The sequence below is a fragment of the Drosophila albomicans genome, chromosome 2R (genome assembly GCF_009650485.2).
Source record: "Drosophila albomicans strain 15112-1751.03 chromosome 2R, ASM965048v2, whole genome shotgun sequence".
NCBI lineage: Eukaryota > Metazoa > Arthropoda > Insecta > Diptera > Drosophilidae > Drosophila > Drosophila albomicans.
Window position 1 is genome coordinate 6,984,233 of NC_047631.2, and position 25,518 is coordinate 7,009,750.

General features: G+C 41.4%; 9 protein-coding genes across 15 annotated transcripts; 6 read left to right on the forward strand and 3 right to left on the reverse strand.

The window, feature by feature from the left end:
• Window positions 1-15: 15 nt before the first annotated feature.
• On the reverse strand, window positions 16-2,978 carry LOC117573736 (protein Son). Its single transcript, XM_034257114.2, has 2 exons — window positions 839-2,978; window positions 16-784 (listed from the first exon to the last, which is right to left on the reverse strand). The coding sequence occupies exons 1-2, from the start codon at window positions 2,840-2,842 to the stop codon at window positions 125-127; spliced, it is 2,664 nt and encodes an 887-aa protein (XP_034113005.2). The 5' UTR covers window positions 2,843-2,978; the 3' UTR covers window positions 16-124.
• Window positions 2,979-3,075: 97 nt separating this feature from the next.
• On the forward strand, window positions 3,076-6,174 carry LOC117573737 (importin subunit alpha-4). The gene is made up of 6 exons (XM_034257115.2): window positions 3,076-3,219; window positions 3,503-3,700; window positions 3,766-4,146; window positions 4,221-5,051; window positions 5,117-5,290; window positions 5,355-6,174. The coding sequence occupies exons 2-6, from the start codon at window positions 3,641-3,643 to the stop codon at window positions 5,448-5,450; spliced, it is 1,542 nt and encodes a 513-aa protein (XP_034113006.1). The 5' UTR covers window positions 3,076-3,219; window positions 3,503-3,640; the 3' UTR covers window positions 5,451-6,174.
• Window positions 6,175-7,900: 1,726 nt separating this feature from the next.
• On the forward strand, window positions 7,901-9,579 carry LOC117576924 (mitochondrial pyruvate carrier 2). The gene is made up of 3 exons (XM_034262067.2): window positions 7,901-8,222; window positions 8,290-8,330; window positions 9,008-9,579. Exons 1-3 carry the CDS (start codon window positions 8,054-8,056, stop codon window positions 9,266-9,268), a joined length of 471 nt encoding a protein of 156 aa, XP_034117958.1. The 5' UTR covers window positions 7,901-8,053; the 3' UTR covers window positions 9,269-9,579.
• Window positions 9,580-9,828: 249 nt separating this feature from the next.
• On the forward strand, window positions 9,829-11,889 carry LOC117576919 (vacuolar protein sorting-associated protein 45). Its single transcript, XM_034262060.2, has 3 exons — window positions 9,829-10,061; window positions 10,132-10,330; window positions 10,380-11,889. The coding sequence occupies exons 1-3, from the start codon at window positions 9,969-9,971 to the stop codon at window positions 11,810-11,812; spliced, it is 1,725 nt and encodes a 574-aa protein (XP_034117951.2). The 5' UTR covers window positions 9,829-9,968; the 3' UTR covers window positions 11,813-11,889.
• A 506-nt stretch (window positions 11,890-12,395) lies between these two features.
• On the forward strand, window positions 12,396-18,020 carry LOC117576918 (IQ and AAA domain-containing protein 1-like). 3 transcript variants are annotated; one of them, XM_034262059.2, is made up of 5 exons: window positions 12,396-12,647; window positions 15,373-16,370; window positions 16,647-17,555; window positions 17,616-17,786; window positions 17,846-18,020. In XM_034262059.2, exons 1-5 carry the CDS (start codon window positions 12,396-12,398, stop codon window positions 18,018-18,020), a joined length of 2,505 nt encoding a protein of 834 aa, XP_034117950.2. The 3 variants fall into 3 exon arrangements, with proteins under 3 accessions (XP_034117950.2, XP_051863931.1, XP_051863930.1); XM_052007971.1 differs by lacking the exon at window positions 12,396-12,647 and adding an exon at window positions 14,379-14,674; XM_052007970.1 differs by lacking the exon at window positions 12,396-12,647 and adding an exon at window positions 14,963-15,300.
• LOC117576923 (U6 snRNA phosphodiesterase 1) lies at window positions 17,844-19,271 on the reverse strand. 3 transcript variants are annotated; one of them, XM_052007972.1, is made up of 5 exons: window positions 18,899-19,270; window positions 18,496-18,846; window positions 18,397-18,418; window positions 18,172-18,341; window positions 17,844-17,939 (listed from the first exon to the last, which is right to left on the reverse strand). In XM_052007972.1, exons 1-5 carry the CDS (start codon window positions 18,982-18,984, stop codon window positions 17,924-17,926), a joined length of 645 nt encoding a protein of 214 aa, XP_051863932.1. In that variant the 5' UTR covers window positions 18,985-19,270; the 3' UTR covers window positions 17,844-17,923. The 3 variants fall into 3 exon arrangements, with proteins under 3 accessions (XP_051863932.1, XP_034117956.1, XP_034117955.1); XM_034262065.2 differs by having other exon boundaries at window positions 17,852-18,341; window positions 18,899-19,271; XM_034262064.2 differs by having other exon boundaries at window positions 17,852-18,341; window positions 18,496-18,829.
• Window positions 19,272-19,373: 102 nt separating this feature from the next.
• On the forward strand, window positions 19,374-21,105 carry LOC117576922 (metaxin-1 homolog). The gene is made up of 5 exons (XM_034262063.2): window positions 19,374-19,598; window positions 19,679-19,825; window positions 19,929-20,207; window positions 20,269-20,664; window positions 20,737-21,105. The coding sequence occupies exons 1-5, from the start codon at window positions 19,518-19,520 to the stop codon at window positions 20,809-20,811; spliced, it is 978 nt and encodes a 325-aa protein (XP_034117954.2). The 5' UTR covers window positions 19,374-19,517; the 3' UTR covers window positions 20,812-21,105.
• A 38-nt stretch (window positions 21,106-21,143) lies between these two features.
• On the reverse strand, window positions 21,144-23,027 carry LOC117576920 (methyl-CpG-binding domain protein 3). 2 transcript variants are annotated; one of them, XM_034262061.2, is made up of 3 exons: window positions 22,806-23,027; window positions 22,072-22,494; window positions 21,144-21,775 (listed from the first exon to the last, which is right to left on the reverse strand). In XM_034262061.2, the coding sequence occupies exons 1-3, from the start codon at window positions 22,928-22,930 to the stop codon at window positions 21,292-21,294; spliced, it is 1,032 nt and encodes a 343-aa protein (XP_034117952.1). In that variant the 5' UTR covers window positions 22,931-23,027; the 3' UTR covers window positions 21,144-21,291. The 2 variants fall into 2 exon arrangements, with proteins under 2 accessions (XP_034117952.1, XP_034117953.1); XM_034262062.2 differs by lacking the exon at window positions 22,072-22,494 and having other exon boundaries at window positions 21,153-21,775; window positions 22,806-23,026.
• Window positions 23,028-23,468: 441 nt separating this feature from the next.
• On the forward strand, window positions 23,469-25,429 carry LOC117574643 (AP-1 complex subunit mu-1). Of its 2 annotated transcripts, XM_034258541.2 has the most exons (3): window positions 23,469-23,580; window positions 23,723-24,636; window positions 24,695-25,429. In XM_034258541.2, the coding sequence occupies exons 2-3, from the start codon at window positions 23,815-23,817 to the stop codon at window positions 25,151-25,153; spliced, it is 1,281 nt and encodes a 426-aa protein (XP_034114432.1). In that variant the 5' UTR covers window positions 23,469-23,580; window positions 23,723-23,814; the 3' UTR covers window positions 25,154-25,429. The 2 variants fall into 2 exon arrangements, with proteins under 2 accessions (XP_034114432.1, XP_034114431.1); XM_034258540.2 differs by lacking the exon at window positions 23,469-23,580 and having other exon boundaries at window positions 23,587-24,636.
• Window positions 25,430-25,518: the final 89 nt, after the last annotated feature.

A 25,518-nucleotide genomic window follows, 5' to 3' on the forward strand; every position in this document is an offset into this window, starting at 1 on the left:
ACTAGTATTGATTTATTATTAATTATATACAGAAACATATACAATTATTTCTAGCTACACTTAATAAATTAAACTATGGTAAAAATGACAGACCCATTCGCACATTGGCAACGTCTCTTCCACATTAACTGGGTGGTAAAATGCCCAAAGCTCTTAAACACAACTTGGCCGCATTGAGCTTGGCCTCCTTTTTGTTGTTACAATTCTGCGTTGGGGTATACGTCTGACCATTGACCTCCACCGAGAAGAGAAAGAGGCGACTGTGTGAAGGACCCGAGTCCTCTTTCAGCATATACTGTGGCGCCGGCCATTTGTTCTTCGATGTCAGTTCGTTGAGCACACACACCGGATGCTTGTCCTGAGCCGTAAGTGCGGCCTGCGCAATATTGACGGCACTTGTGTTCTTTGTTCCCCGTGCACCCGCTTGGCGTGGTGGCTGCTGCTTGATATCTTCGCGCGACACCAAACCTCGTTTGTCCAGCTTAACGGTCAGTTGCAGTGGCTGCAGCGAGCCAGTCTTTGTGCGTCCCAAGCCTTCGCCCGGCTTCCAGCCCATCTTCTGCAACAGCGTCATACCCATACCGCCTGTCACGGGCTTCGCTGACGTCAGCTGATCCCGACGCACCCACAGCTGTGGTCCACTGTTCAGCTCATGGACTTTCATCACCTGGGCGCCAGTGCTACCCGTGAACTGACCTGGCAGATGCTTCGACGATGCCCACGATGTCATGTCCCGCTGCGCGTTGAACATCATTTTGAGCGCTTCCGAGTCCGTTGGATTATCCTGCAATGTAAATTTTGTTAGCATTGTAACTATTAATTGCTCGATAAGAATTACCTGAAGTCGTCTTATGGCACTTAAGCGCTGCGTGATTATGCTGGATACATCCATGCTGGGCGCCATGCTCTGCGGGAAGATAGAAGGACTCGGCTGCGGCGGCGGAGGCAATGCTGCCGATGGTATTGGCACTTCAGGCACAAATTTCTGCATTGCCGGCGGCTTTGGAGGCGGCGGCACTGAAAGGATTGGCGGCGCGCTTGTCGCTGGAACGGCTGGTGCAGCAGCAGGCACTAGGGCAGGAGTAGGCACGGGTAACGACGCTGGTAATTGCAGTGGTATGTTGCCGGGCGAACCATTCGTGTCATTCACATCCGCAGGCATATTGGCGGGCTTAAAGGCGGGCTCCTGTTGCTCCTGCTGTGGTATCGATTTGGCAAATACATTGCGCTGCACCTCTTTAAACATACTGGTAGCCTGCTTGGCGGGAGGGAGTGCCGGCAATGGTTGCACTGGTTCCTTCTCCACCGGCACCCAGGTTTCGTTCATGCGATGCACTTGACCCGATGACACGGGAAACTGCATAGTTATGGCCTTGGTCTGATCCTCGCGCCGCATTGGCACAATGGGCGTCGAGTTGCGTATGTGCATCACAATGGGTTCGCGCTCCTTTAGTTGAAACGGGTGGTGGAAGGCCTTCGCATTACCATTCTTGTCCACATCCGAGTCCTCGTCAGAGCTAAGATCGGACAGCATTTCTCCATTGGAGATCTTCTTGCAAAAGTCTGTTAAATCTTGCACCGTTCGTCCGCCATAGCGCATTTTCAGCAGCACCTTGTCCTTTACCTCCGGCGTCATTTCAGCCACGCCCGCCATGTTACCGCACTTAAACATGCTGATGGCATTGCGGCGTGCAATCTCCAATAAACGCTTCTTATCGATGCCCAGGTCCCGGGATCTCGAACGAGATCGCGAACGAGACCGCGTGCGATGCCGTGAGTTATTCTGGTATCTGGAGTTGGAGGTAGTGTTGCGCTTGCTGTCGCCTCCGGATTCCTGTTTCACTTCGCCGTAGAAGCGTCGACGTCCGTTCGCCTTCTCTCGCAGATAAGTTTCCTCGTCGGACAGTGAGAGTTCGTCAGACTGGCGCCGTTCGGTTTTGATTTTTGTGGTTCTTCCATTGCCATCCTTAGCATGTGTCCGACTGCCGTCTTGGTAGCCATTGTAAAAGCTATTGTGTCCTCTTTCGCGATCCCTTTCCCGCTCTCGATCCCTCTCCCGTTCTCGCTCCCTCTCCCGATCTCGCTCCCGTTCCCGCTCTCGATCCCGTTCTCTTTCTCTCTCTCTCTCCCGCTCCCTATCGCGTTCCCTCTCCCGTTCCGCCGTGCCTTGCTCGTGATGCAATGCTTCCTTCTTGGCCGGCACTGCTGATATGTCCGCATCCGATAGAGCATGCCGCTTTCGCGACTCCGGCTTCTCCTTATTCTCAGCCTTGACTATTGTTGTTGGCACTGCGAGACGTTCCTTGGACTTTTCTCGATCCTTGTCCTTGTGTTTGTCCTTGCTGTCTTTGTGCTTATGCTTGTGCTTTTTCCGTTTGCTCTTATGCTTATTATGCCTACTTTCAGCGGATGTCCCATCGTCGTCGGAACATTCTCCATCTGATTTAATGGACTTGCCACGCGATTTTTTCTTTTTTTCCTTTTTTACTTTTTTGTGTTTCTTTAGCAGGTTCTTGTCGTCCAGTAGCACTTGAGGTGGCGCCGCATTAAAAACACCAAAGAGCTCGGCGAGAATTTCATTGGACGTTTTTACAGGTGCCACTTGCTTTTTATCGTCCTGTGACGAATCGTTGCTGTTGTTGCTAGCATCGCTATCGGTGGCATCTACCGTTGGCGTTGGAGTTGTACTCTCCGACTTAATTTTGGAATTTAATGCACGCAGCTTTGCCTCGATCTCAATGTCAATCTTCTCACGTTTCACCGTAACAGTGTTGCCTCCTTTTGTTGCAACAACGGCAGCCGCCGTTTCTGGCGGAATGGTGGACTCGGTCTTTTCAGTCATTTCCACAGCTGCACAGTGGCTCGATGGCAGCAAATGTTGAATTGCACACGCATCCGAATTGTTTGCAATTAATTTATATTATGAATTTCTATATGTATACAAATAATAAATTTTTGCACGCCTAAACCAATCGATAGCAAAGTATTATAAATATGGCTCATACCTAATAGTGATGGCACAACATTGATAAATTTGGGCAGTGCGTATGTAATTGAGTTGGCATCCCTAGGTTATTGAGAAGCGCAGCCAACTTTAGTCACGTCGCTGTCACGAATTGCAATTTTTATAACAAAAAGAAAGAAAAAGGTTCAATCTTTATTTGATTGGCCTGTAAGGTGTTCGTCAGGTTATCAATCCGTGTGCAATTGACTGGAAATGTAAGTGAAAAACGTTTGCAACTTATTGGAAGAGCTATACAAAGTTTATACATTTGTAATTTGCACATTATTAATCGCCATTTATTTTTTTCGCCTGGTGGTTCTGCCATCTTCTCTGCTGTTGCCTGCTACTACTGCTGGCTGTCATTGTCATCGTGCTGCCCATGTAATTGTATTGGTTCTCTTCGACTTCGATGTCTGAACTGAACGAACACGAATGAAATTACGATTATTATTGCCTGCCTGTCTTTTGTGTTGTGTGTGCGCATATAAAAACGTGTAGCGTATAAAGTGGATAACGAAAAAATAACGCGATTCTCTTAATTAAAAGAAATATTCAAGTAGGCGCAAATATTTCACTTTTGTTTGGAGGTTATTGCTTGAGATAAATACACACACAGACACAACAAAAACAGTGAAAATGACTTCGCTGGACGCAAACCGTTTGCAAAACTTTAAAAACAAAGGCAAGGATCAAGATGTAAGTATTGCCATTTCATTATTTTTTTACTATTCGTAAATTATATAAACGAATAATATTTGTAGGAGATGCGTCGTCGTCGCAACGAAGTCACTGTTGAACTTCGCAAAAACAAACGCGACGAAACCATTTTAAAGAGACGCAATGTACCCAACATGGATTCGAACACAGATGAGGATGACCAGTTGCCCAACTCCATCAATTTGAAGAAACTTGCCTTGGCTGCCGCGGATCCCTCGAAGCCAGAGCAACAGTTGGCCGCAGTGCAAGCGGCACGTAAACTGCTGTCGTCTGATAAGAATCCACCCATCAATGATCTGATCAACAGCGACATATTGCCCATATTGGTTGAGTGTCTGAAACAACATAATCACACAATGCTGCAATTCGAGGCTGCTTGGGCATTGACCAACATTGCCTCTGGAACTTCCGATCAAACCAATCAGGTGAGCAAGACACCATTTTTTTTTTTAGAAAAAACCATCAATAACCATTTTTAATCTTTCTATGTATTTTGCAGGTGGTTGCCGCTGGTGCTGTGCCGCTCTTCCTTCAACTGCTGAAGTCACCCGCTCCAAATGTCTGCGAACAAGCCGTCTGGGCTCTGGGCAACATTATTGGAGACGGTCCGATTTTGCGTGACTATGTCATCAACTATGGTGTAGTGCCGCCATTGCTGTCATTCATTAAACCCGATATACCCATATCGTTCTTGCGCAACGTCACCTGGGTGATTGTCAATCTGTGCCGAAACAAGGATCCGCCACCACCAGCAGATACCATACATGAAATCCTGCCCGCACTCAATGTGCTGATCCATCACACTGACACAAACATTTTGGTCGACACCGTTTGGGCCATCAGCTATTTAACCGATGGTGGCAACGATCAAATCCAAATGGTCATCGATAGCGGTGTCGTTCCCAAGCTGATACCACTCCTGGGCAACAGTGAGGTGAAGGTACAGACGGCAGCATTGCGCGCTGTTGGCAATATTGTAACCGGCTCAGATGAACAGACACAGGTCGTACTCAATTACGATGCATTGTCCTATTTCCCGGCGCTGTTGTCGCACCCCAAGGAGAAAATACGCAAGGAGGCCGTTTGGTTCCTTTCAAACATCACCGCCGGCAATGAGTCGCAGGTGCAGGCTGTCATCAACGTCGGTCTGTTGCCCAAGATAATCGATAATCTGACCAAGGGCGAATTCCAAACACAGAAGGAAGCCGCATGGGCCATCAGCAATTTAACCATTAGCGGTAGACCAGAACAAGTGTTTACACTGATCAAGGAGGGTGTCATTCCGCCTTTCTGCGGTTTGCTTTCGTGCCAGGACACACAAGTGATCAACGTAAGTGCGAAAGCAAATCATGATGAATAAAACCATTAATTAATCGCATTCTTCTTTGTTTGAAGGTTGTGCTCGATGGTCTCAATAATATGCTCAAAGTGGCCGCATCTCATGTGGAGGAGGTTGCCAACATCATTGAGGAATGCGAGGGTCTGGCTAAAATTGAACGCTTGCAGAGTCACGAGAATGTGGAAATCTACAAACTGGCATACGAAATTATTGAAAAATACTTCACAGAGGTAATGCCTATTACATGAATTATGCACATTTTTCTGAAAACTTAAATTTTTGTTTATATAACAGGGCGAACAATCTAATCTGGCACCAACTTCCGATGGCACAGAATATAATTTTGATCCGAATACTGACAAATTACCAATGAACTCGTTCAACTTTTAACGTAATGGATGAGGAGTAACCAATCTAGCAGCAGCGTACACATCTGAAATGTGTATAACAATGATTGCAACAATAGCATAGCAATAAGATTTCGAGCGATACTCTGTGCCCATCAACCATCAAAAGCAACTCTCTGACAGCAAAAAAACAAAAAAGAAAAGAAAATATGCACATTCTCTATATGACAGCTTGGTTATATATACAATACAATAACAAAACAAACAAACGACACTACATTACACTATACAAATTCATTGCAGCAGTTAAGTACATTTTTAATTTCTGTGTATAGTAAATTTATAATCGTTCATTCAATCTACATAATGCTTTATGTATTTGCAAAATGTAAATCAAAACCAATTATTTTGTTGAACGATATAAAAGCAAAGCATGTTGGAATTTAAACAGCTCTTCTATAGTTATTTATATTTTCAATTTAATCAATTTATTTACCATTTCAACACAGATATGTAGGTCTTTCAAACTAAGTAAATATTTCTTTAAATAAAAAAAACAAAACAAAAAGAAACGGGCTGCAAAGGCGTTAACGAAAATGCTGCAGTTGCAAACAAAATGTGCTAAAACAACAGCAAAGAAAACACACAGGAATGAAAAAATTGTAGAACTATTTGATTTGTAATGAAAATAATTTTAATATGTACGCCTTTGATTTGTAATGGAAATTACATATACATTTCTAACATGATAACGATAAAACACGGCAGACTATGTGGTTTTTATTTACATTTACTAGAAATTCAATGGTAATCACCCAAGCAAGGTGTGGGTCTGGGCAATCTGGAAGTAATAACAAAAACGAGGGAAGAAAAACACTTGTGTTCAGTAGAACTGTAGGTGGGGCGATAATAAATATAATCAAGTTACAGATGATCAAACATATGAATATACATTCATATGTATGTATGTATGTAGTTGCTAGTGCGCAATAGCCATTTCAAAATTGAAAATATGTATATTTTGCTTCACTGTGCTCTTTAAACAGTGTTATGCTTTGTATATGTCTGAATCACACTGTATATACATTTTTTATTTTGATTGAGGTTGCGGCACATATATCGATAATCATGAACGGAAAATCATCCGACAATGAAATCGGTTATCGATACGTTGTCTCAATAATAATAATAATAATATTAACATAGAATAACTAATGCCAATGCATGAAATTTCTATTATTATTGAAATATTGTTTAAAAATAATTTAAATAATTCATTTCATGTTGACTGTATGAATTGCTGCAGCTGAACGTGACGAAACGAGCAGAAAAGTTGCAGTTTGGCAAATTCTTCTTGCCTTGTGCTTGAGTTAGTAAAAACCATTTAATGAAAATAACAATGTTATGAATCTGTACTGCAATTCGCTAAGCTCACAGCAAATATTCGTCTGCAGGAAACAACAATTTATTAGTAATCTAGCAACGGAATCAATCGCTTTATATATTGCAACATATTAAAATTAAAAAAGTCATTTAAATGCAATAATAATACAAAAAAGTTAGTCCTCAAAAACTCGATTTCAAATTTTTCAGACAAAGCCTGTCTTATACGAGCTAATAAAATTTATTTAATCGAAAGAAAAATGTGTAGAATACGAATTTTTCACAGTGCAGATCGGAGCGAATAAGTGGCGGCTGTCAAGATTGTAAACATACACATACGTGTGTTATGTAAATATGTATGTGTATGAACTAATGAGAGAGAGCACGTGTTAGGGTATTTTATAGTCTTAATTAAATATTCATTTTAAAAAGTGGAATTGCTGATTATCGTGTATTAACCGACTCACACATATACAAATAAGTGCAGTGGGCAAATATGTGACCAGACTGTCGCGTGATGCACGCAGAGAGAGAGAGAGAGAGAGAACAGATCGAGAATGAGAGAGAGACACTTGCAGTTGCAGTTGAATGTTTATTTTTAGAGCATGCATCTACAACATGCATAATGCTAATGTGAGTGTGTTTAAATGCGTATTTATCTGCTTCCGTCAACATTGCGGTGCGGAAATTGGCACAGACAAAAACTAGTTGCAGCGACGACGGCCAAGGTCAAGGACGTTGCATTTCCTTCCATATGCAACGAGTGAAAAGTGAACTGAAATGCGTTCATCTCGAGATTTTATTTATTTAGAAATGTTGATGCTGGCATCAAAACGAGTTTTTTTCGCTAGAATGTTAGAAAGTCCGAAAGTCGCATGTAATAGCGTCGACAGCTGATTTTCTGTGTGTATATATGAGAACACTCATGCATGTGTGTATCTATGAGTTTGGCTCTCGCGAACCCTCAAATTCAACCACACACACACACACATGTAAAACACCACTACTCAGAGCGCCGACGCTGACGCCAACGCCAGCAACGACGTTAATGAACTCAATGCTATTGTTGTTCGTTCACACTCATATTCGCCTCGCGCCGTCGAAATCAGTTTACTCACCGCTGCGAGCCAACAGTACGAACAGTACGGGTGAAACTGTCTGTCCATACGCTAGTCACAACAGCAGCAGTAGTAGCAGCTGAGTGAATTCTTTTTCGCTTTAATTCCGCATATTTCGCACAACAACAAACAAACCGAAAACATAATGTCGTCAACAGCCGTTCAGCCGCCCCCATCTGCTCCACCACCGCCACCACCATCAGCTGGTGCTTCCGCTGGAAAGGGCATCCACTCAAAGGTGTACAATGGCATCATTGGCGCTTGTGACAAATTTGTGCCCGCTAAAATGCGACCTCTTTGGATGCATCCTGCAGGTGGGCATCAATCAAATATTCTTATTGAGATGAACATTAAATAAACAATGTGTGTTATGTTTGTTAGGTCCAAAGACGATATTCTTCTGGGCGCCAATCTTTAAATGGGTAAGTTACCAGACAGCCCATTACATAATCTCGACAGCATGATGATGACCTTCGCTAATTTTCATTATCTGCTTGCTGCTGTAGTCTGCAGCTGCGCTGATATAAAGAAATTTAAATGGCAATAATATAACTCGAAATCCGTGTGAAAATGTCGCCGTGTTGTATGCGATTAAGTTGTATACGTATTGCCTTTTATTATTATATTATTTGTTTATGTTAGTCCAATAACGTGTTGGGGCTGTTTTCGGCTGTCTAGAAAGTTAGCTTAGCGATAATTGCGCATTTGTGTTTATGTATGTGTTCTTATCCGCTGCTATATGGGGCAGAAGAGTATTATAATTTTGTGCCAACGGGAAATGTATAAAATATTTAGAACATATATTCTTGATCTGGAACAGCAGACGATGTGACGATTGTGAAAAGAAATACAATTCTGTATGCCATATTAGAATTCCTATTATTTTTAATAAATCTTTACATTACACATTCTGTGAAAAAGATAGGGTATTTGGAATTCGAGCACTGTGATGCTTTCTTACTTGTTGATTAGAGCGCGCGTGTGTCTGAGAGTGGTTGAATATATTTTGCACGCGTCATATAATTATGATAACATATGCTGGCTGTCGATTGAATCTCAACTGATAGTGGAAACTTTTATATTCATTACTTTTTTTTAGGGTCTGGTTGTGGCCGGCCTCAGCGATTTAGCACGTCCTGCGGACACGATCTCAGTATCAGCTTGTGGTGCATTAGCTGCCACTGGAATTATCTGGTCCCGTTACTCGCTGGTTATTATACCCAAGAATTACAGTTTGTTTGCCGTCAATCTGTTTGTGGGCCTGACACAATTGGTGCAACTTGGCCGCGCCTATAACTACCAATTGGAGAAGGAGAAGTTGCAGAAAGAAGAGGAGAAAAAGCCAGCTGTGACTGCATAAAATTCTATGCATATTGCATACTGATGATAATTCAATTTTGGACACGCACATAACGCAACGCATATCATCCACATTGCGTTTTATATTGATTGAGTTGTGTTTAATTTAAGACAAGAAATCACAGTTTTTTGGTGGTTATTTGTTGCCTTAAGAATAACGTGATTCATATTCCTTAAGTTGTAATTGTTGGAGGCTTCGAGTATATATTTTATTTACACGTAGCATTATTGGACTTTAGATGATTTTTGTCAACAAATAAACAAACAAACAAATACATTTCTTAAGACTGTAGAAATAAATTACCAAACAAAGACATCGTTTTTTGGATTTAAATTTCTATGTTTCGCGCTTGCTTTCAATATCGACAATTTTCGATAGAAAACGATTACACTTGCATAATAACAGGGTGATACAGGTCGTGGTAGTTCAATGCAAACAAAAATATACAGAAACATAAATAAAAAACAAGATAAACGTAGTCAGGCTACCACCAAACAGTATACATCTATTTGGTGAGGTATTTAATGTTATTTATTTTGTTGTGTTATCGGTATTTATATATCGTTATCGATGCGGTCAGGTTGTTGTAGGGAGGGTGGCAAAAATCGGCAACAGCTGTTTTGCAGTAATAAAAAATATTTGCAGTAAATTGAAAATTAATTGTAAAACCTAATAACTAGTTTATAAAGTAGCCTTAATTATGAATTTAATAAGTGGTATTAAACTGTACATCGAAAAGATGTGCACCGAGTCTGGACCCGGCATGAAAATCATATTGCTTGACAAGGAGACGGTAAGCAGAATGAAATTGGAGCTGCGTGGTCAATTTTTCTATGTACTTATGAAAATATGCAATTTTACAGACAAGCATAATTTCAATGGCATTTAGTCAGTCGGATATGTTGCAACGTGAAGTCTACCTGTTCGAACGTATAGATTCTGGACGTTCCAACGAGCGGCTAAAGTACCTCAAGTGCATTGTTTTTATACGCCCCACAAAGCAAAACATTCAACTGCTTGCAAATGAGCTTCGTAATCCCAAATATAGCGCTTATTTCATATGTAAGTAGTACAACTATGTATAAGTAAAACGTCTAATATTGTTGCCCAGATTTTAGTAATATTATACCACGCACCGACATCAAGTACTTGGCCGAATGCGATGAGTCAGAATCCGTGCGAGAGGTGAAGGAATTATATGCGGACTATTTGTGTGTAAATCCCAATTTGTTTTCCCTAAACATTCCCGACTGCATGATGAATCTGAACTGGCTGCCAGACGCTTTGACACACAGCATGCAGGGAATTACAGCGGTCCTGCTGTCGCTGAAACTCAATCCAGTCATACGTTATCGAGCTGGCTCTCAAGTAGCTCAACTGCTAGCCAAGATGATTTACGACCAAACCACAAAGGAGTCATCGCTATTCGACTTTCGTGGCAACGTGGACGGAGCTGCACCGCCTTTGCTGCTGTTGCTCGATAGGCGAGATGATCCAGTCACTCCATTGTTGCATCAATGGTCGTACCAGGCCATGGTGCATGAGCTGCTGCAGATACGTAACAATCGCGTCGACTTATCCGATCGCCCCAGCGTACCCAAGGAATTCAAGGAGCTGGTGCTGTCGGGTGATCAGGACGAGTTCTATGGCAACAACATGTATGCGAATTACGGTGAAATTGGTTCAACCATTAAGCAGCTGATGGAGGAATTTCAGCGAAAGGCGAATGATCATAAGAAAGTCGAGAGCATTGCCGACATGAAGAACTTTATTGAATCATATCCACAGTTTAAAAAAATGTCTGGCACCGTCCAGAAACATTTGTGTGTTATGGGCGAATTGTCCAGCATTTCGAACAAATGCAATCTGTTCGAGGTGTCCGAGCTGGAGCAGGAGATTGCCTGCAAGGCAGATCACACGGCGCAACTGCAGCGAATCAAGAAACTCATTGCGGACGAGCGTGTGAGCATCGATGACGCTATCAAATTGGTGGCCTTGTATGCTCTACGCTATGAGCGACATGCCAACTGTGACACCTCTGCGCTGCTGCAGATCATTAAGAGCCGGGGCGGAAATACACAAATTGTGCCAGCTCTTATTGAGTACGCGGGCACGCATGTGCGACAAGGTGACCTCTTCAACATGGTGCGCATCACGGATGCCGTCAAATTGACGCGTATTTTGATCAAAGGCCTCAAGGGCGTCGAGAACGTTTTTACGCAGCATACGCCACTGCTTAAGGAAACTCTTGAAGATGTATTCAAAGGTCGCGAATTGGATCCCATGTATCCGGCCATCAATTCAGAACTTGTGCCATTTCGTCGGCCACCGCAGGAAGTCGTCGTATTTATCATTGGCGGCACCACCTATGAGGAAGCATTGACTGTGCATCAGCTGAACAATGCGGGCTACAAAGTGATATTGGGCGGCACAACCATACACAACTCCCAGAGCTTTATCAGCGAAGTGCTGTCGGCCACAAGTGGCACCCAATTTAAACATACCAAATCCATGCTTAAGTACTGCTCCCCTGATAACCTTTAAAGAGCCATAGCCAGGCACATTCCTAAATACTATAAAATAAAACAGAAAATAAAAGAAATACTGCTATTGTTAACTATTTATGTACGTACATATTTATGTGTAGTCTAATCCATGTAATGTATTATCCTTATTATTATTATCCTTTGCAAACTATTGTTATATCTACTATACTATGTGTATCATCTTTTACAAAAATACATGCATCATACAACTAAAAAATGGAGGATTCTCTTGATGTCGATGTCATACATTTTTATTTACTTAAAATACGCTATAATTTGTTTAACTGCCTTGATCACTTTGCTTAGATTTAAGTAACTAATTTTAATGATTTATACAGATCGATGATCGTGGTATCTATGCGATTTACAGTGTCCGTTTTTGTTAAGATGTTTCATTTTCATAAGTAGCTTGGCCATTTTAATTTTTTTGTTTTGTTTATTTAAGTCTCGGCGCTTCTAGTAGCTTGAATAATGAGTTCGTTGCCAGGCAATAGAAACTGTCTTGGAGCTTTCAGCACCACCATGACAACGAATACGCTGGCTACCCAATCAACTGACTCATTGTTAAAATAATCTTCGACATGTCCAGCACATATTTTAATGAGATTTGGCATCAATCGCAGCATGAATGCGAGCAGTTAGCCATCATTGACTACGAACGACAGCATCAGAATGTGGACACCACGGTGGCAACGATCAGCGGTGTTTCGGGCATTATATCGAGCTCTGTTGCCGCCGCTGCCGAATCGAAGGCTCTGCTGCAATCCAGTCTTTATGAGTTCTACCTACGCTACATATGTCTGAGCAATCGCCTTGAGGATGTCTACGATAATGCAAGTATCCAAGAATTAACTTTTAATTACAATTTAAACAGCTCACACACCGCCCGGCTTAAGAAGGAAAAACTCATTTTTTTCTGAAAATTTAGTTTTATCCATCAATATAGTTTTCATCTACGTCTATACACTCAGTCCAGCGCTTCTCCAATCTTTCGATGCCATTTTTGTAGAAGGATAAACTTTTGCCCTCTAAATATGCCTCAATATCGGCAATCACCTACTCATTTGATCGATATCTCTTATCTTGGAGGTGCTTTTTGAGATCCGATAAAAAAGTCAGTAGTCGCCGGGAGCCAAATATGCATAGTAGGATGGGTGCAGCAGTAGTTCGAACCTCAATTCGCTCAATTTCCGCATTGTTGCCATGGTAGACTTGTGGCACGGTGCATTGTCCTGATGAAACAGGTTTCTTCTTTACCATTTTTTTTTTGTCTTAATAGCTTTTTCTTAATAGTCCAGTCGATCCAGCAGCTTTATATAATATTCACTGTTGATTGTTTTACCTTTCTCCAGGTAGTCTATAAACAAAATCCCATATATGTACATACAGTATGTAAAGAAACTCTTTACACACTGAAAAAAAAATCTGCGTGCAAATAAAATGCTGTCGAAAAAAATTATAGCTTTCTCTTATAGTCTCTGAGATCCAGTGTTTATACGGCGACGGACAGACACACAGACGGACAGATTACATGGCTATATTGTCTCGGCTGTTGACGCTGATCAAGAATATATATACTTTATAGGGTCGGAGATGCCTCCTTCTACCTGTTACATACATAAATATTTTTTGACTTTGCATGCAAAACTAACGCCTTTAGTTAGTTTTTTTCAATATTTTTTTAATGCAGAACTATTATATAACTAATTTTAAATGAGTATGTATTAAAATAAAAACAAAATAACGAATGGGAAAATTTTCAAGGAACAAAAAAAGAGTATACACATTTTGACACTGTCAAGAAAGTGTTTACACAAAAAACTTAAACTACAGTTTAATGGATATATTTATCAAGTTATACTATCTTAAACTAATTTTAATATTTAGTATGACCCCCCTTAGCTTCAACTACAAGCTTAATGCGATTTTTCATCGAACTGATCAGCTTTTGTAGGTCATACTCCAATGGAATTCTTTGCCACTCTTCTAGTACTGCTGCTTTTAAGGCGGCGCCGTTTGTGGGATGCCGTTTTGCCACTTTTTTCTTTAGATAAACCCACAAATGTTCAATGGGGTTCATGTCAGGGCTCTGAGGAGGTGTGTCTATGACCTTTTCGCAATTATAAAGGAGCCATGTGCGCACAGTGAGCTCTTTATATTTGGGGTCATTGTCTTGATAAATTTTAAATTTTGGCTTATTATCGACAATGAAGCCAAATTTATCTGCACTTTGCCTTAGATTTGCTTTCAGAATGGACAGATATTGCTCAGCATTCATTGTATTTTCAATAAACGCAAGCTGTCCCACCCCCTTGCTACTAATACATCCCCAAACCATCACCGACAATTTGCCAAATTTCACTGTCGGAATGATGTTGCGCTGATCTAGAGCTGCTAACGGCTTGCGCCATACTCTAGTTGATCCATCATTATAGTAGAGCATTATTTTTGTTTCGTCACAGAATATGACGTCATCCCAGTAGTTTTCCGGCTTGATGTTCATGTTGGCAGCAAAAGTAAAGCGCTTTTCAACATTTACTTTTGAAAGCAGCGGCTTCTTACGCGCAACCCTAGAAGAGTACTTGTTCCGCAGAATTAGTTGGCGAATGGTTTCATGCGAAACGACTGTGCCACACTCTTCTTCCAACTCCTTGGCAAGTGTTCTAGTCGAAATTTGGGGGTTTTGACGCACCTTACGCATAATAAGGCGGTCTTCTCGCTCGTCAATCTTCTTCTTTCGACCTTTTCCACGCTTTGCTTCCAGTCTTTCTTCGTTTTCTGCTCGATTTAAAACATTATAAACTGTTTTTCGGGACACACGAAACATCTCCACTAACTCCGCTACAGATTTCCCAATTTGGTGATTATAATAAATCAATTGGGTGACTTCATATGTCAATCTAGGCCCGGGCATATTCAATAATTAAAAAATCAGCTTTTTTTGACAAGTGCGCAGCAAGATTTCGCAATTGAATGAAAAGGAATGCAAGGAATGCAAAAATAGTGCATAGTTCAGAAGAAGAAGATAACGGAAAAGTTCCGTTTTTTCTAGAAATAGAACAAAACGGAATCGAAAAGTCAAGTGTGTAAACACTTTCTTGACAGTGTCAAAAATGTGTATACTCATTTTTTGTTGCTTGAAAATTATCCCTTTCGTTGTATTGTTTTTATTTTTGTACATACTAATTTGAAATTTGCTAAATAATAGATCTGCATTAAAAAAATATTGAAAAATAATAACCAAAGGTGTTATTTATGTATGCAAAGTCAAAAAATATGTTTTTTTTTTCAGTGTGTAAAGAGTTTCTTGACATACTGTACATCCCAAAATACGGACGCCAACCTTACCCGCCGATATTTGGGTTTTAGGGAGATGTTGTTCATATAACCGGATATACATATGTATGTACATAATGCACATACATATATTGGGTTGGATTGATGAATTCTGTATTACTGCTTCCTAATATAATGGTTGTTTTTATAGTAAGGGGTCAGGAAAAATGTGAATCTAAAACTTAATTTATGTTCTCTGAACACCTTTTGTTTAATCTTCAGATGATTCAGCCGCAGAAGCGTGAGCTGGTGCGCAAGTTGCTAGACGCTTGTCTGGGACGTGTTGTGGAACTGAAGCACGATCTGGTCAACATTGACCTTATGGAGTTTAGCTACAATGATGATGTCGTGGAGCGCCTACGTCTGACGCCCATGGACACTGAGCTGCGTATTCCACGCTACTTTCTGCGGGAGCGAGAGCAGGAACTGGAGTTCCGCAAACGCACCATGAATGAAATCCTGATAAAGTTAGGCTGGCTTGAAGAGCACGCCTTAGAAGAGCCACTCACCGAAATTGAGGCCATTCGTCTGCTTCAGATGCACGAGCGGGCTCGTCAAGGACGTTTGCGTGCCCACTTCATGAAGGAAATACGCAAGGAGAAGGGCAAAGCAGAGGAGCGCAGTGAGAAGGAACGCACTGATTCCGGTCTCATGGCAGCCATGAAAATCCAGAAGATGTGGCGTGGACACACTGCACGACGAATTACGCGTCGTCGCAAAATGGATGAGATGATATTGATTGGCATGGTGCCGCCACCAGCTGCAGTGCTTAAGGAACGCGCCGAGAAGCTGGAGAAGCACAACGAGCACGATGTGCGGCGTCGTCATGTGGCGCAACAAACATATGCGGCGCAGTTCGAGGCGAGACAGGTGGCCATACAGGAAGAGATCAGGCAAAAGCATGGCGCTACCATGAAGGAGGACATTGCTGACGAAATACGTGCCTGGATCAAGGATTGCTACGACAAGACGGGCAAGTTGCCCGATTTTCCCTCTGAGGACCAAGGTGGCTCGCTGCACATTTTCAGTCGTCCGGGCACGGAGAGTGAGCACAGTCGCTCCTCTGCACGTTCCTCGAAAGAATCACGCAAAACCAAGGACAAGTCGAAGTCACCAGCGCGTAGTGGTGATTTGAATGTAAACGAAAACCAAGAAGACGATGTCAACTTCCAGCCAGCTGTATCTGTTTGCTTGCCCGACATTCGTGCGGAAATTGAATAGTAAGTTAGCCACAGTCCTTTTAGTACTCAATTGATTTCAATTAATTAATAAAGTTATTGTAAATTAAAATTTAATTATTTTTTTTTCATTAAATTTAAACTTTTGTTTAAATGGAATCATAAGTTTAATTATTATTAAATTTAATATATATACTTTTACTATAAAAAAGTTTACATGGAGACCATGGATGAAGTTGCTAGTTGGTTCAACTAGATTCAGTTTCGTTAAATTAATTTCCTTTTAAATCTATTAAAAATGTTTTTTTTTTATGTCAGCTTCAACGACACTTGGCGCGACAAGGACGAGACAGGAATCCTTAGCCAGGCGGCCTACGAGGACATGATCTATGCGGAAAAGTATCAGGAAGTTGAGCTGGAGTTTCGACGCGCTGTCGACGATGTGATGCGCCAGGAGATTGAGTTGCTGCAGACCATGGTCGGCAAGAAGGTCAAGAAAAGCAACAAGAAGACACGCCGCAGTGGCAAGAAGAGCAAAAAGAAAAAGGAGAAGGATCTGACACCAGACCGAAGCACCGAGTCGCTTTATGAGGAATTGGTTACCAACGGCATTATACGCAAGTATCCCGAACTTAATCTGAAACAGTTTCTGGGCGACAAAGCGTTGACGGCACGTAATGGTACAAATCCTTCTCCGGGCGACATTAGACAGATTCTCGTCGAATACTGCATCCTGCCACTCGGCTCCGAAGCCATACACAGCTGCACGCCACTGATCCGCTCTGTGCTGTTGGCTGGTCCCCGAGGATCTGGCAAAAAGGCTTTGCTTCATGCCATTTGTACGGAAGTTGGTGCCGTTTTGTTCGATCTCACACCCGCGAATATTGTGGGAAAATATCCAGGCAAATCAGGACTTATTATGCTTATACATCTAGTGCTTAAGGTGTCCAGGTTGCTGCAGCCCGCAGTCATCTATATGGGCGATGCGGAGCGACCCTTTATGAAGAAAATTCCCAAAACCGATCGCACAGATCCCAAACGCTTGAAAAAGGATTTGCCCAAAATGATAAAGAATATTGCGACCGAAGATCGCGTCATTTTTGTGGGCACCTCCAACTTACCTTGGGAGGCGGATCAGAAACTCTTGCAATCGGTCTACAATCGCTTCATTTACATTCCGCGTCCAGATTATGGCGCCATGTCGCATGCTTGGAAAACGTTGCTCCAGTAAGTATCTTACGCACGGTAAGGACACAATATATATTAAATCTTGCATTTCATTTACAGCAAATATTCTGGCGGCATATCCAACTTAGACACCAGTGCAATGGCCAAAATATCCGATGGTTATACTATAGGTGCTATCGATGCTTGCTTGCGTGAAGTGATGACTTGCAAACGTAAATTGCAATTACGTTCCCAGCCGCTTACAAATGCTGAGTTGATCAATGTGCTCTGGTAAGCTTTCATGCTATTGATTTATTTATGAAATTTACTTAGATACAATTTCCATTTAGTACGCGGGATCCTGTCTATCGAGAAGAAGAGGAAGCCTTTGAGTCGTGGTGGTCAAAAACTCCACTGGGCCGACGACGTCAACGCTTTTTAGAACTAGAAGAGGAAAGACTGATTGAAGAACAGGCACAGCAGGCCAAGCAAGGAAATGGCAACAAAAAGAAGGGCATGAATTGAATGAATCTATTTAAGTTTATAAATAAAATCCTTATTGCCACACTTGCAAAGTACTTGCTTGACAGGCAATTTAAGCGTATCATGATCATCCAACAATTGCTGTAACTTCTCTAATTTGCTATTGAGCAATTCCTGATAATCTCCCACGCACCACAACAAGCTGACATGAAACGAGGGCTTCTCATAGAATTTCGGCAAGCGATAGTCACGCATAACCAGATCAACAGGTTGTAGCAGTGTCGTCATCTTCGTAGTGAATGCAGCGTCCAGTTTGACTGCCAGAAATGTTCGTGTTTTCTCCTCATTCGTATACACCTCAAGCTAATGGTTAAATACAATTATGGCAAAGGAATAAAAGCTGAATCTAACGACTTACCAAATGCAGATTACTGTTAAAGCTGCCACGCAAAGAAAACCAAAAAAATAAACAACATTTTTAATTTTTTAATGATTTTTAATCATATATCAAACTTACCCTGAACAACTTTGGAGCGCCTGTTGCAACGATTTAGTGAACTCATCAATCTGATGATATTGCAGCACTACTGTTTTGCTCAAACTTAAATGCAACGATTCATTCATCTGTAGTTCCAGGTCTGTGGCAAGCATTTCTATAGCCTCCGTTTGAAAATCCTCCAGCTGTTCCACACAACTATCAGCGGGCACGTAAACAAATGTAGCCCAATTGCCTCGTTCATGTTTAAAGCTGCGTATGCGGCCGCCATGCAGTGCGGGATTGTCTGTTGTATCATCCTCATCCTCGTCATCTGTTGAACGCTTCGGCTGCTTAGCGCCCAACAAGGAAAGAGCTGTGGGTAAAGCCGGTCTGCCGGGTTTTAGATTTTTGGGTAGTACGGAAAGAATGCCCAGTAAGTTACCTTTTGAGAATAGGCGGTGTGGGAGTGGTTTCATCCGTCGTATCGCTTTCGGAGCCTGAGCTGCTTCCGTAATCCACTAATGCCATAATGCAAGCTTTATTTATATTTATTTATCAATAAATTATTTACGCGACTGGCGCAAGAAATGCATTGGTATAACTTGGAGTGACCAGACGATTCTGAAAATGTATCAGCTGATAATACACATACATATTTACATATACGAAATGAAAAAAATATATGAAAATGAAAACGAAAACTTTAATATAAGTGATAAATATTGAACTTAAATAGATGTCTTAGGCCTTCTACTTAGTTATATGTTCAGGTCCTGAACTTTTTCAGGTCCACACAATATAAATAAAATATGCGACTAGAGTTGTTGGCCTTTATCGGCAATATCAATATCGAATATGGTATTTTTTAGTTCGTGCTATTAAAGTGTGTTGCCCACACTGGAAATGAGTGTCAAAATATAGTCTCTCTCTCTCTCTCGGAGTCGTCCGGCACATTTTTGGCACATATATTTAATTTTTGAATATATTACAAGCAATGCAAGTGCATCTGCGTTTGCTAGCTAATTAACCAAGAAAGTACAAAATAGCAAACAACACACAAGATGCAATTGGGATCCAAGCTGCATGTGTATAAGGGCGAATGGGGCCTACCAACAATTGATTTCGAATGTATGCGTGTCTTGGTAAGTTTAGTTGCATCATAATCAGCGACTCCTCGTTCTTGCTATCAATAATTATTAATCAAAGCGTTGTCATTTCACAGTGCTTGCTGCGCTTCACCCGCTGTCCCGTGGACGTCGAGACCAATTCAAATCCATTGCGTTCGGGCGCCGGCAAATTGCCGTATCTTCAAATTGGCAACGACAAATTCATTGGCTACAAGGAGATCAAACGTGTGCTGGATCTTGAGGTGAGTTGAATGAACCCAGTTATTTATAGAATTCACAATCAGCTCAATATGCGTGTTGCATTGTTCCACTTCCAATATTAATTTTCTTTGTTGTTGTTTTCAGGGTTATCCCGTAGATGCCAAGCTATCCACGAAACAGAAGCATCTGTCCGCCACATATACCAATTGGGTATTCACACAACTTCATGCTTACTATCATTACTTTCTGTATGGCGAGCCAAACAATTATGAGACTACCACACGTGGATTATACGCCAAGCGAACACCATTCCCCTTTAACTTCTACTATCCATCAACGTATCAACGCGAAGCTTGCGATGTTGTCCAAGTGCTTGGCGGTTTCGATATCAACGATAAGCTGGAGAAGCACGAAAGTGACTATGTAAGCTAATGTCACTTATGTGAAACATTTGATTCTATTTTTGTGTATTGTCTTATTATAGCTGGTGACTAATGCCAAAAAGTGCGTCAACTTGTTGTCGCGTAAATTGGGACGCAAAGTTTGGTTCTTTGGTGATCACTTCAGTGAATTGGATGCCATTGTCTACAGCTACTTGTCCATCATATCGAAAATAACACTGCCCAATAATCCGCTACAAAACCACATAAAAGGCTGTCAAAATCTTTTGAATTTCATCAGTCGTATCTCTCGCGACATATTCCGCAATGAATGTTATAGTTCCGTTAAACTAACGAAATCATTTGGACAATCTGACAGCACATTAACGCCATCGGAACGTAAGTTTATGGAGACCGAATTAAATACAAAGATTGCCGCCGGCATTGGCGCTGCACTGGCAATGGGAGTGTTTGCTGCTTGGCGTGGTATTTACACCCAGGTAAGCCAAATAACAAATAAATAACAAAAATTACAAAGATTAGCCAGCTAATTTTCATATTGCTTTTTGCAGTTAACACGTTCGTCCACGGATTATGACGGCATCGACTATGAGGACGATGAATTGGACGAGGAGGTTTTGGAATAGTCCCAGCTCTTAGCACAGCTAATAGATAATAGTCTCTATATATATTTAACGCATTCAAAGGGAATGAAAAACGGCGCACAGCAAAATAAGTCCAAAAACTGATGAAGAAAGTTGTATATAACATTTTTAACGAGATATACATATATACAAGAACTATATAAAAATTCATATTGCGCCCACTTGTCATTCGTTTTTAAACTATTTACTATATGTGAAATTCTATGTTAGAAACAGAAAAAAAGAAAAGAACAACAACCAAAGCGTAATAAAAAGCTATTGTTATTTGTAACTAAATTTGAATATACACGGTTTCTGCTTGAATCTACAAATAGTATTTATTAAAAATCTATGCTTATTGTTAAAAATTTTCACATCAATTGGCAGAGGAAAAGAAAACCTCATTTTACTACGGAAATGAGTTAATAATAGTACAAATTATGAAATATGTGTGTTAGCCATAATGGAATTTGTATTCTGAATTCATGTCTTCAACGCATCTTGCAGCTTTCGTCGAGCCAAACCAACGCGATCTTCCTGCTTGCGTATGTCGTCCTCAGAAATGATAACCGCATGCATTAAAGGTTGTTCGGGATTCATGAATGCCATAGCATTCTTCGTCAGTTCCGCCTTTGTCGAGCTCTGGCCGTGCACGCCAGCATTGAGCATATGCAGTGCTGTGGCGACCGATTGCAGCACCGTCTGTTCATTTACGTTGGGACCGACAGTTCGTATAGTTTTGGGCAATGAGATGTCGTCCAGTTCTTCGCCGTTGTCATGGCAGGCACGCAATCGTTCCAAACGCTTCTCCCAGAATAGTTGTTTGGGTTTCTCCTGGCCACCATGTTTGGCGTCATGTTTGACCTTGTTGGGCTCATGATTGCGCACCACAGTTACCGGCTGTTTAAATATGGAGGCGGTCTGTCGAATCGGCGGCACCAAGGAGACATCTGTGCGCAGAGCGCGACTGTTGAGTAAAAACGAAATTGCATCTTAAACAACATTTAAAGGCAGCCAAAAAATTAGGATTAATTAAATGAAATAAATGTTCAAAAAATAAAAGTTAGCTACTTTATACTATAGTCTAAAGGTTATTTCTAAAAAAAGAGATGCATTTGCTATTGGAGAATACACAGAGTTAAAACAACTAAATTTGGTAAAGGTTTGTTGGGTTTGAGCGAAAAGTAAATAGAATTTGTTTGACAGGCGCATGCAAGAGAGAAGACAGTTTGGGGAGCCAAGGAGACATCGACTTGGCTCTACCTGAATTCAAATTGTTGTTGCTGTTGCTGCTGTTGTTGCTGCTGCTGTCGAAGATTAGCTGCCGTCACTGCAGTTGTCGTCGATGTTACTGAAGAAGAAGCGTTTCCTGCTGACGACGATATCGACGTGACAATGTTGCCCGTGTTGATGTTGATACTGTTGCCGCTGTTGCTGTTTGTGTTTTGTTGAGCTTGAGCTCGACTAAATTTACGCTTCAGTGCGTTCGCAGCATTGCCAGCTGCTACAGCGTTGCTAATGATGGCACCTTGAGCATTGCAGCGGTAGAGCGATATCGATGGCGATGGCATCTGGCGATGCAACTGCATTTTGCCGGTTTGGAAATCAAAGTTGCTAATGTCAAACATCTCGGCGCCCAATTGCCGTGCTAATTGTGGTTTGCTTTCAATTCGTTTTCCTGTGGGACTGTGTTGAATACCATCCAATTGTTGTTGTTGGGTTGGGTGAGAGGGAGCAAGTATGGTGGAAGTTGGTGTATGTGCGTGTACGTGTGTGTGTTTGGTTTCGAGTGTGTGGTGGTAAATGTAATAACAAAAGAGTAGTGAGAGTGAGTTACAACGAATTCGTTATTGCACGTGCAAGTGTGGTTTTTTTGTGTGTGAACATTTTTACAGTTTACATTAGTTTGCCAGGCGCCACACCTCCACCGTGATATTTTTCTGTTTTAGTTTAAGGAACAAACCGAGTAAACTGTTTGGGGTTGTTTTGACGGTTACCTGTAGTAGAAAACATCAACGCCCGTGTTGCAGCCCGATTTGCGGTGTATTTCTTCGCGTTGCCAACCTTTGGGTAATGCGTTGCAGTCAACGCGTTTACGTTCAATTGTAATGCTTGGATTCATTGGCAAATTTCAAAATAATTTGCACTTGTTTATTTTTTACATTTGATGCACTCGTCAAGAAGCGTGACCGCAAATTGATTTTCTAAATATACCACTAAAAATATAAAAAATATACCATTTTTGAAATAAAAATACCACAAAATATGAACTTGTTAAACTGAACTACAAGTAATTCCAATTAGGATTCAAACTTTATAGCCTATTTTCACTGCACTCAGTTTTTTGTTTGCAATAAACCAATGTAAACATTCTTTCTGTATTAGAGCAGAATAGTGTTTTTTAAATATTATAATTTAATATTTCATAATAAATTTATAACATATAAATAGCATAAAACTGTAAGGTTTGATTATATGAAGTGAGATCAGGTGATTATTATCGGTCACAGGTGTAAAGTTTTAATACAATTTATCTTTATGAGAAAAGGTCTGGACCCATACAAGTTTATTCACTTATAAATATTTTATATTGTATTATATTATTCAGTTACGAAAAATCGATGCTTAAAAATATTTAAAAAATTTCGTTGTATCCTTGTTGATTAATTTTGTTTGCGCCATTCACAAAATTGTGAGTGTTGAGGAACGACCAAATGTAATTGTTTAATGTGAATGGGCGCGTAAAGAAGAAGCAGCAGTCAACTCGACGACGTAAGTAATTTTCGTGTGACTAAACTTTAATTCCACTTGCGGGATAAATGATCAAACAAGAAAATAACGCACACTAAAACAATAATGTAATACATATATAAGTGCACACAGTTCATTCACAAGTTTAACAACAAATTCACAGGCTTGCAAAAACACCCAACCCAGTTTGACATTCAGATTCCAATAAGAAACAAGTGGCAGCTGGAAGAAACTACAACACAAAAGAAAAGAAAAATGTCTTCATCAGCCATATTTGTGCTGGACGTCAAAGGCAAGGTGTTGATATCGCGCAATTATCGCGGCGACAACATCGACATGGCCGTGATCGATAAGTTTATGCCGCTGTTGATGGAACGCGAGGAGGAAGGACTTGTTACGCCCATTCTGCAGACATCGGAAACGACATTCGCCTACATCAAGACAAACAATTTGTACATTGTGTCGACGACGCCGCGCAACAAGAACGTCAACATTGCGCTGGTCTTTGTGTTTTTGCATAAAATCGCACAGGTGTTTGTCGAATACTTCAAAGAGCTGGAGGAGGAATCAATACGCGACAATTTCGTTATCATCTACGAACTGCTCGATGAACTCATCGACTTTGGATATCCCCAGACGACAGACTCGAAAATCCTCCAGGAATACATCACACAGGAGGGTCACAAACTTGAGCTACAACCGCGCATTCCTGTGGCGGTGACAAATGCCGTTTCCTGGCGTTCAGAGGGCATCAAGTATCGTAAGAACGAGGTATTCCTGGATGTTATTGAATCCGTCAATCTGCTGGCCAATGCCAATGGCAATGTGCTGCGCAGCGAAATTGTGGGAGCCATCAAGATGCGCGTCTATTTGTCGGGCATGCCCGAGTTGCGTTTGGGGCTGAATGATAAGGTGCTCTTCGAGAGCACGGGACGCGGCAAATCAAAGTCTGTGGAGTTAGAGGATGTTAAGTTCCATCAGTGTGTGCGTCTGTCGCGGTTCGAGAACGATCGTACCATCTCCTTCATACCGCCCGATGGTGAATTTGAATTGATGTCGTATCGCCTCAACACGCATGTAAGTTGCTGGCATTACTTACCACCGAAACTACCTAATACATTTGTATATTTGACAGGTTAAACCTTTGATCTGGATTGAATCGGTGATCGAGCGACATGCGCATTCGCGTGTCGAGTACATGATCAAGGCGAAATCTCAATTCAAACGCCGTTCAACTGCGAACAACGTGGAAATTGTTATCCCAGTGCCGGCTGATGCCGATTCACCTAAATTCAAGACAACCATTGGCAGTTGCAAATATGCGCCGGAACAGAACGCGATCATCTGGACGATCAAATCGTTTCCGGGTGGCAAAGAGTATCTGATGCGTGCTCACTTTGGGCTGCCAAGCGTGGAGAGCGAGGACAATACGGAGGGCAAGCCACCGATACAGGTGCGCTTCGAGATACCATATTTTACAACATCGGGTATTCAGGTGCGTTACCTAAAGATCATCGAGAAGAGCGGCTATCAGGCGTTGCCTTGGGTGCGCTATATCACACAGAATGGCGACTATCAGTTGCGCACCAATTGAGTCGCTGGACGCATTTGAGACACATTCCAGCCAAGCTTACGCTTCAAAGAGTCCTTGTTTCGTTTCCATCCCTCAAGCGAGTAAGAGGAGTATGTTAGATAGCTTCTTCACCTTCACAGTGCGCGTGCCCTGAACTATTATGTGCGTTAAGTCAAAAAGTATATTATTAAACGGTTCGTGTTGGCTTCCTGCTGATTTGTAAATTGCATTCGATGAATTCAACTATTTGATTTCCTTGTGGAAAATAGATGCTTAATGTGACACCAAATATTTTTTGCCATTTTCTGAATTTAAAAAACATTTAGCATGAAGTGTTTTTAAATTGGAATGGAATTTACACTTCAGCAGAAATTATACACCTAATT

Excerpts from the sequence above, each read along its gene's own strand:
- LOC117573736 (XM_034257114.2), bottom strand. The coding sequence starts at position 2,842 with ATGACTGAAAAGACCGAGTCCACCATTCCGCCAGAAACGGCGGCTGCC. Across the intron at positions 785-838 it reads GTGCCATAAGACGACTTCAG|GATAATCCAACGGACTCGGA; the intron begins GTAATTCTTATC and ends TTTACATTGCAG.
- LOC117576919 (XM_034262060.2), top strand. The coding sequence starts at position 9,969 with ATGAATTTAATAAGTGGTATTAAACTGTACATCGAAAAGATGTGCACC. Across the intron at positions 10,062-10,131 it reads TATTGCTTGACAAGGAGACG|ACAAGCATAATTTCAATGGC; the intron begins GTAAGCAGAATG and ends GCAATTTTACAG. Across the intron at positions 10,331-10,379 it reads ATATAGCGCTTATTTCATAT|ATTTTAGTAATATTATACCA; the intron begins GTAAGTAGTACA and ends ATTGTTGCCCAG.
- LOC117574643 (XM_034258541.2), top strand. The coding sequence starts at position 23,815 with ATGTCTTCATCAGCCATATTTGTGCTGGACGTCAAAGGCAAGGTGTTG. Across the intron at positions 24,637-24,694 it reads CGTATCGCCTCAACACGCAT|GTTAAACCTTTGATCTGGAT; the intron begins GTAAGTTGCTGG and ends TATATTTGACAG.
- LOC117576918 (XM_034262059.2), top strand. The coding sequence starts at position 12,396 with ATGTCCAGCACATATTTTAATGAGATTTGGCATCAATCGCAGCATGAA. Across the intron at positions 16,371-16,646 it reads ATTCGTGCGGAAATTGAATA|CTTCAACGACACTTGGCGCG; the intron begins GTAAGTTAGCCA and ends TTTTTATGTCAG. Across the intron at positions 17,787-17,845 it reads GAGTTGATCAATGTGCTCTG|TACGCGGGATCCTGTCTATC; the intron begins GTAAGCTTTCAT and ends ATTTCCATTTAG.
- LOC117576923 (XM_034262065.2), bottom strand. The coding sequence starts at position 18,984 with ATGGCATTAGTGGATTACGGAAGCAGCTCAGGCTCCGAAAGCGATACG. Across the intron at positions 18,419-18,495 it reads GCGCTCCAAAGTTGTTCAGG|CTTTAACAGTAATCTGCATT; the intron begins GTAAGTTTGATA and ends TTTGCGTGGCAG. Across the intron at positions 18,342-18,396 it reads TTAACAGTAATCTGCATTTG|CTTGAGGTGTATACGAATGA; the intron begins GTAAGTCGTTAG and ends TTTAACCATTAG.
- LOC117576922 (XM_034262063.2), top strand. The coding sequence starts at position 19,518 with ATGCAATTGGGATCCAAGCTGCATGTGTATAAGGGCGAATGGGGCCTA. Across the intron at positions 19,599-19,678 it reads TCGAATGTATGCGTGTCTTG|TGCTTGCTGCGCTTCACCCG; the intron begins GTAAGTTTAGTT and ends GTCATTTCACAG. Across the intron at positions 20,665-20,736 it reads GGCGTGGTATTTACACCCAG|TTAACACGTTCGTCCACGGA; the intron begins GTAAGCCAAATA and ends TGCTTTTTGCAG.
- LOC117576920 (XM_034262061.2), bottom strand. The coding sequence starts at position 22,930 with ATGAATCCAAGCATTACAATTGAACGTAAACGCGTTGACTGCAACGCA. Across the intron at positions 22,495-22,805 it reads GTTGATGTTTTCTACTACAG|TCCCACAGGAAAACGAATTG; the intron begins GTAACCGTCAAA and ends TATTCAACACAG. Across the intron at positions 21,776-22,071 it reads CAACAACAATTTGAATTCAG|TCGCGCTCTGCGCACAGATG; the intron begins GTAGAGCCAAGT and ends TTTACTCAACAG.
- LOC117573737 (XM_034257115.2), top strand. The coding sequence starts at position 3,641 with ATGACTTCGCTGGACGCAAACCGTTTGCAAAACTTTAAAAACAAAGGC. Across the intron at positions 4,147-4,220 it reads CTTCCGATCAAACCAATCAG|GTGGTTGCCGCTGGTGCTGT; the intron begins GTGAGCAAGACA and ends TGTATTTTGCAG. Across the intron at positions 5,291-5,354 it reads TTGAAAAATACTTCACAGAG|GGCGAACAATCTAATCTGGC; the intron begins GTAATGCCTATT and ends TTTATATAACAG.
- LOC117576924 (XM_034262067.2), top strand. The coding sequence starts at position 8,054 with ATGTCGTCAACAGCCGTTCAGCCGCCCCCATCTGCTCCACCACCGCCA. Across the intron at positions 8,223-8,289 it reads TCTTTGGATGCATCCTGCAG|GTCCAAAGACGATATTCTTC; the intron begins GTGGGCATCAAT and ends TATGTTTGTTAG. Across the intron at positions 8,331-9,007 it reads GGGCGCCAATCTTTAAATGG|GGTCTGGTTGTGGCCGGCCT; the intron begins GTAAGTTACCAG and ends ACTTTTTTTTAG.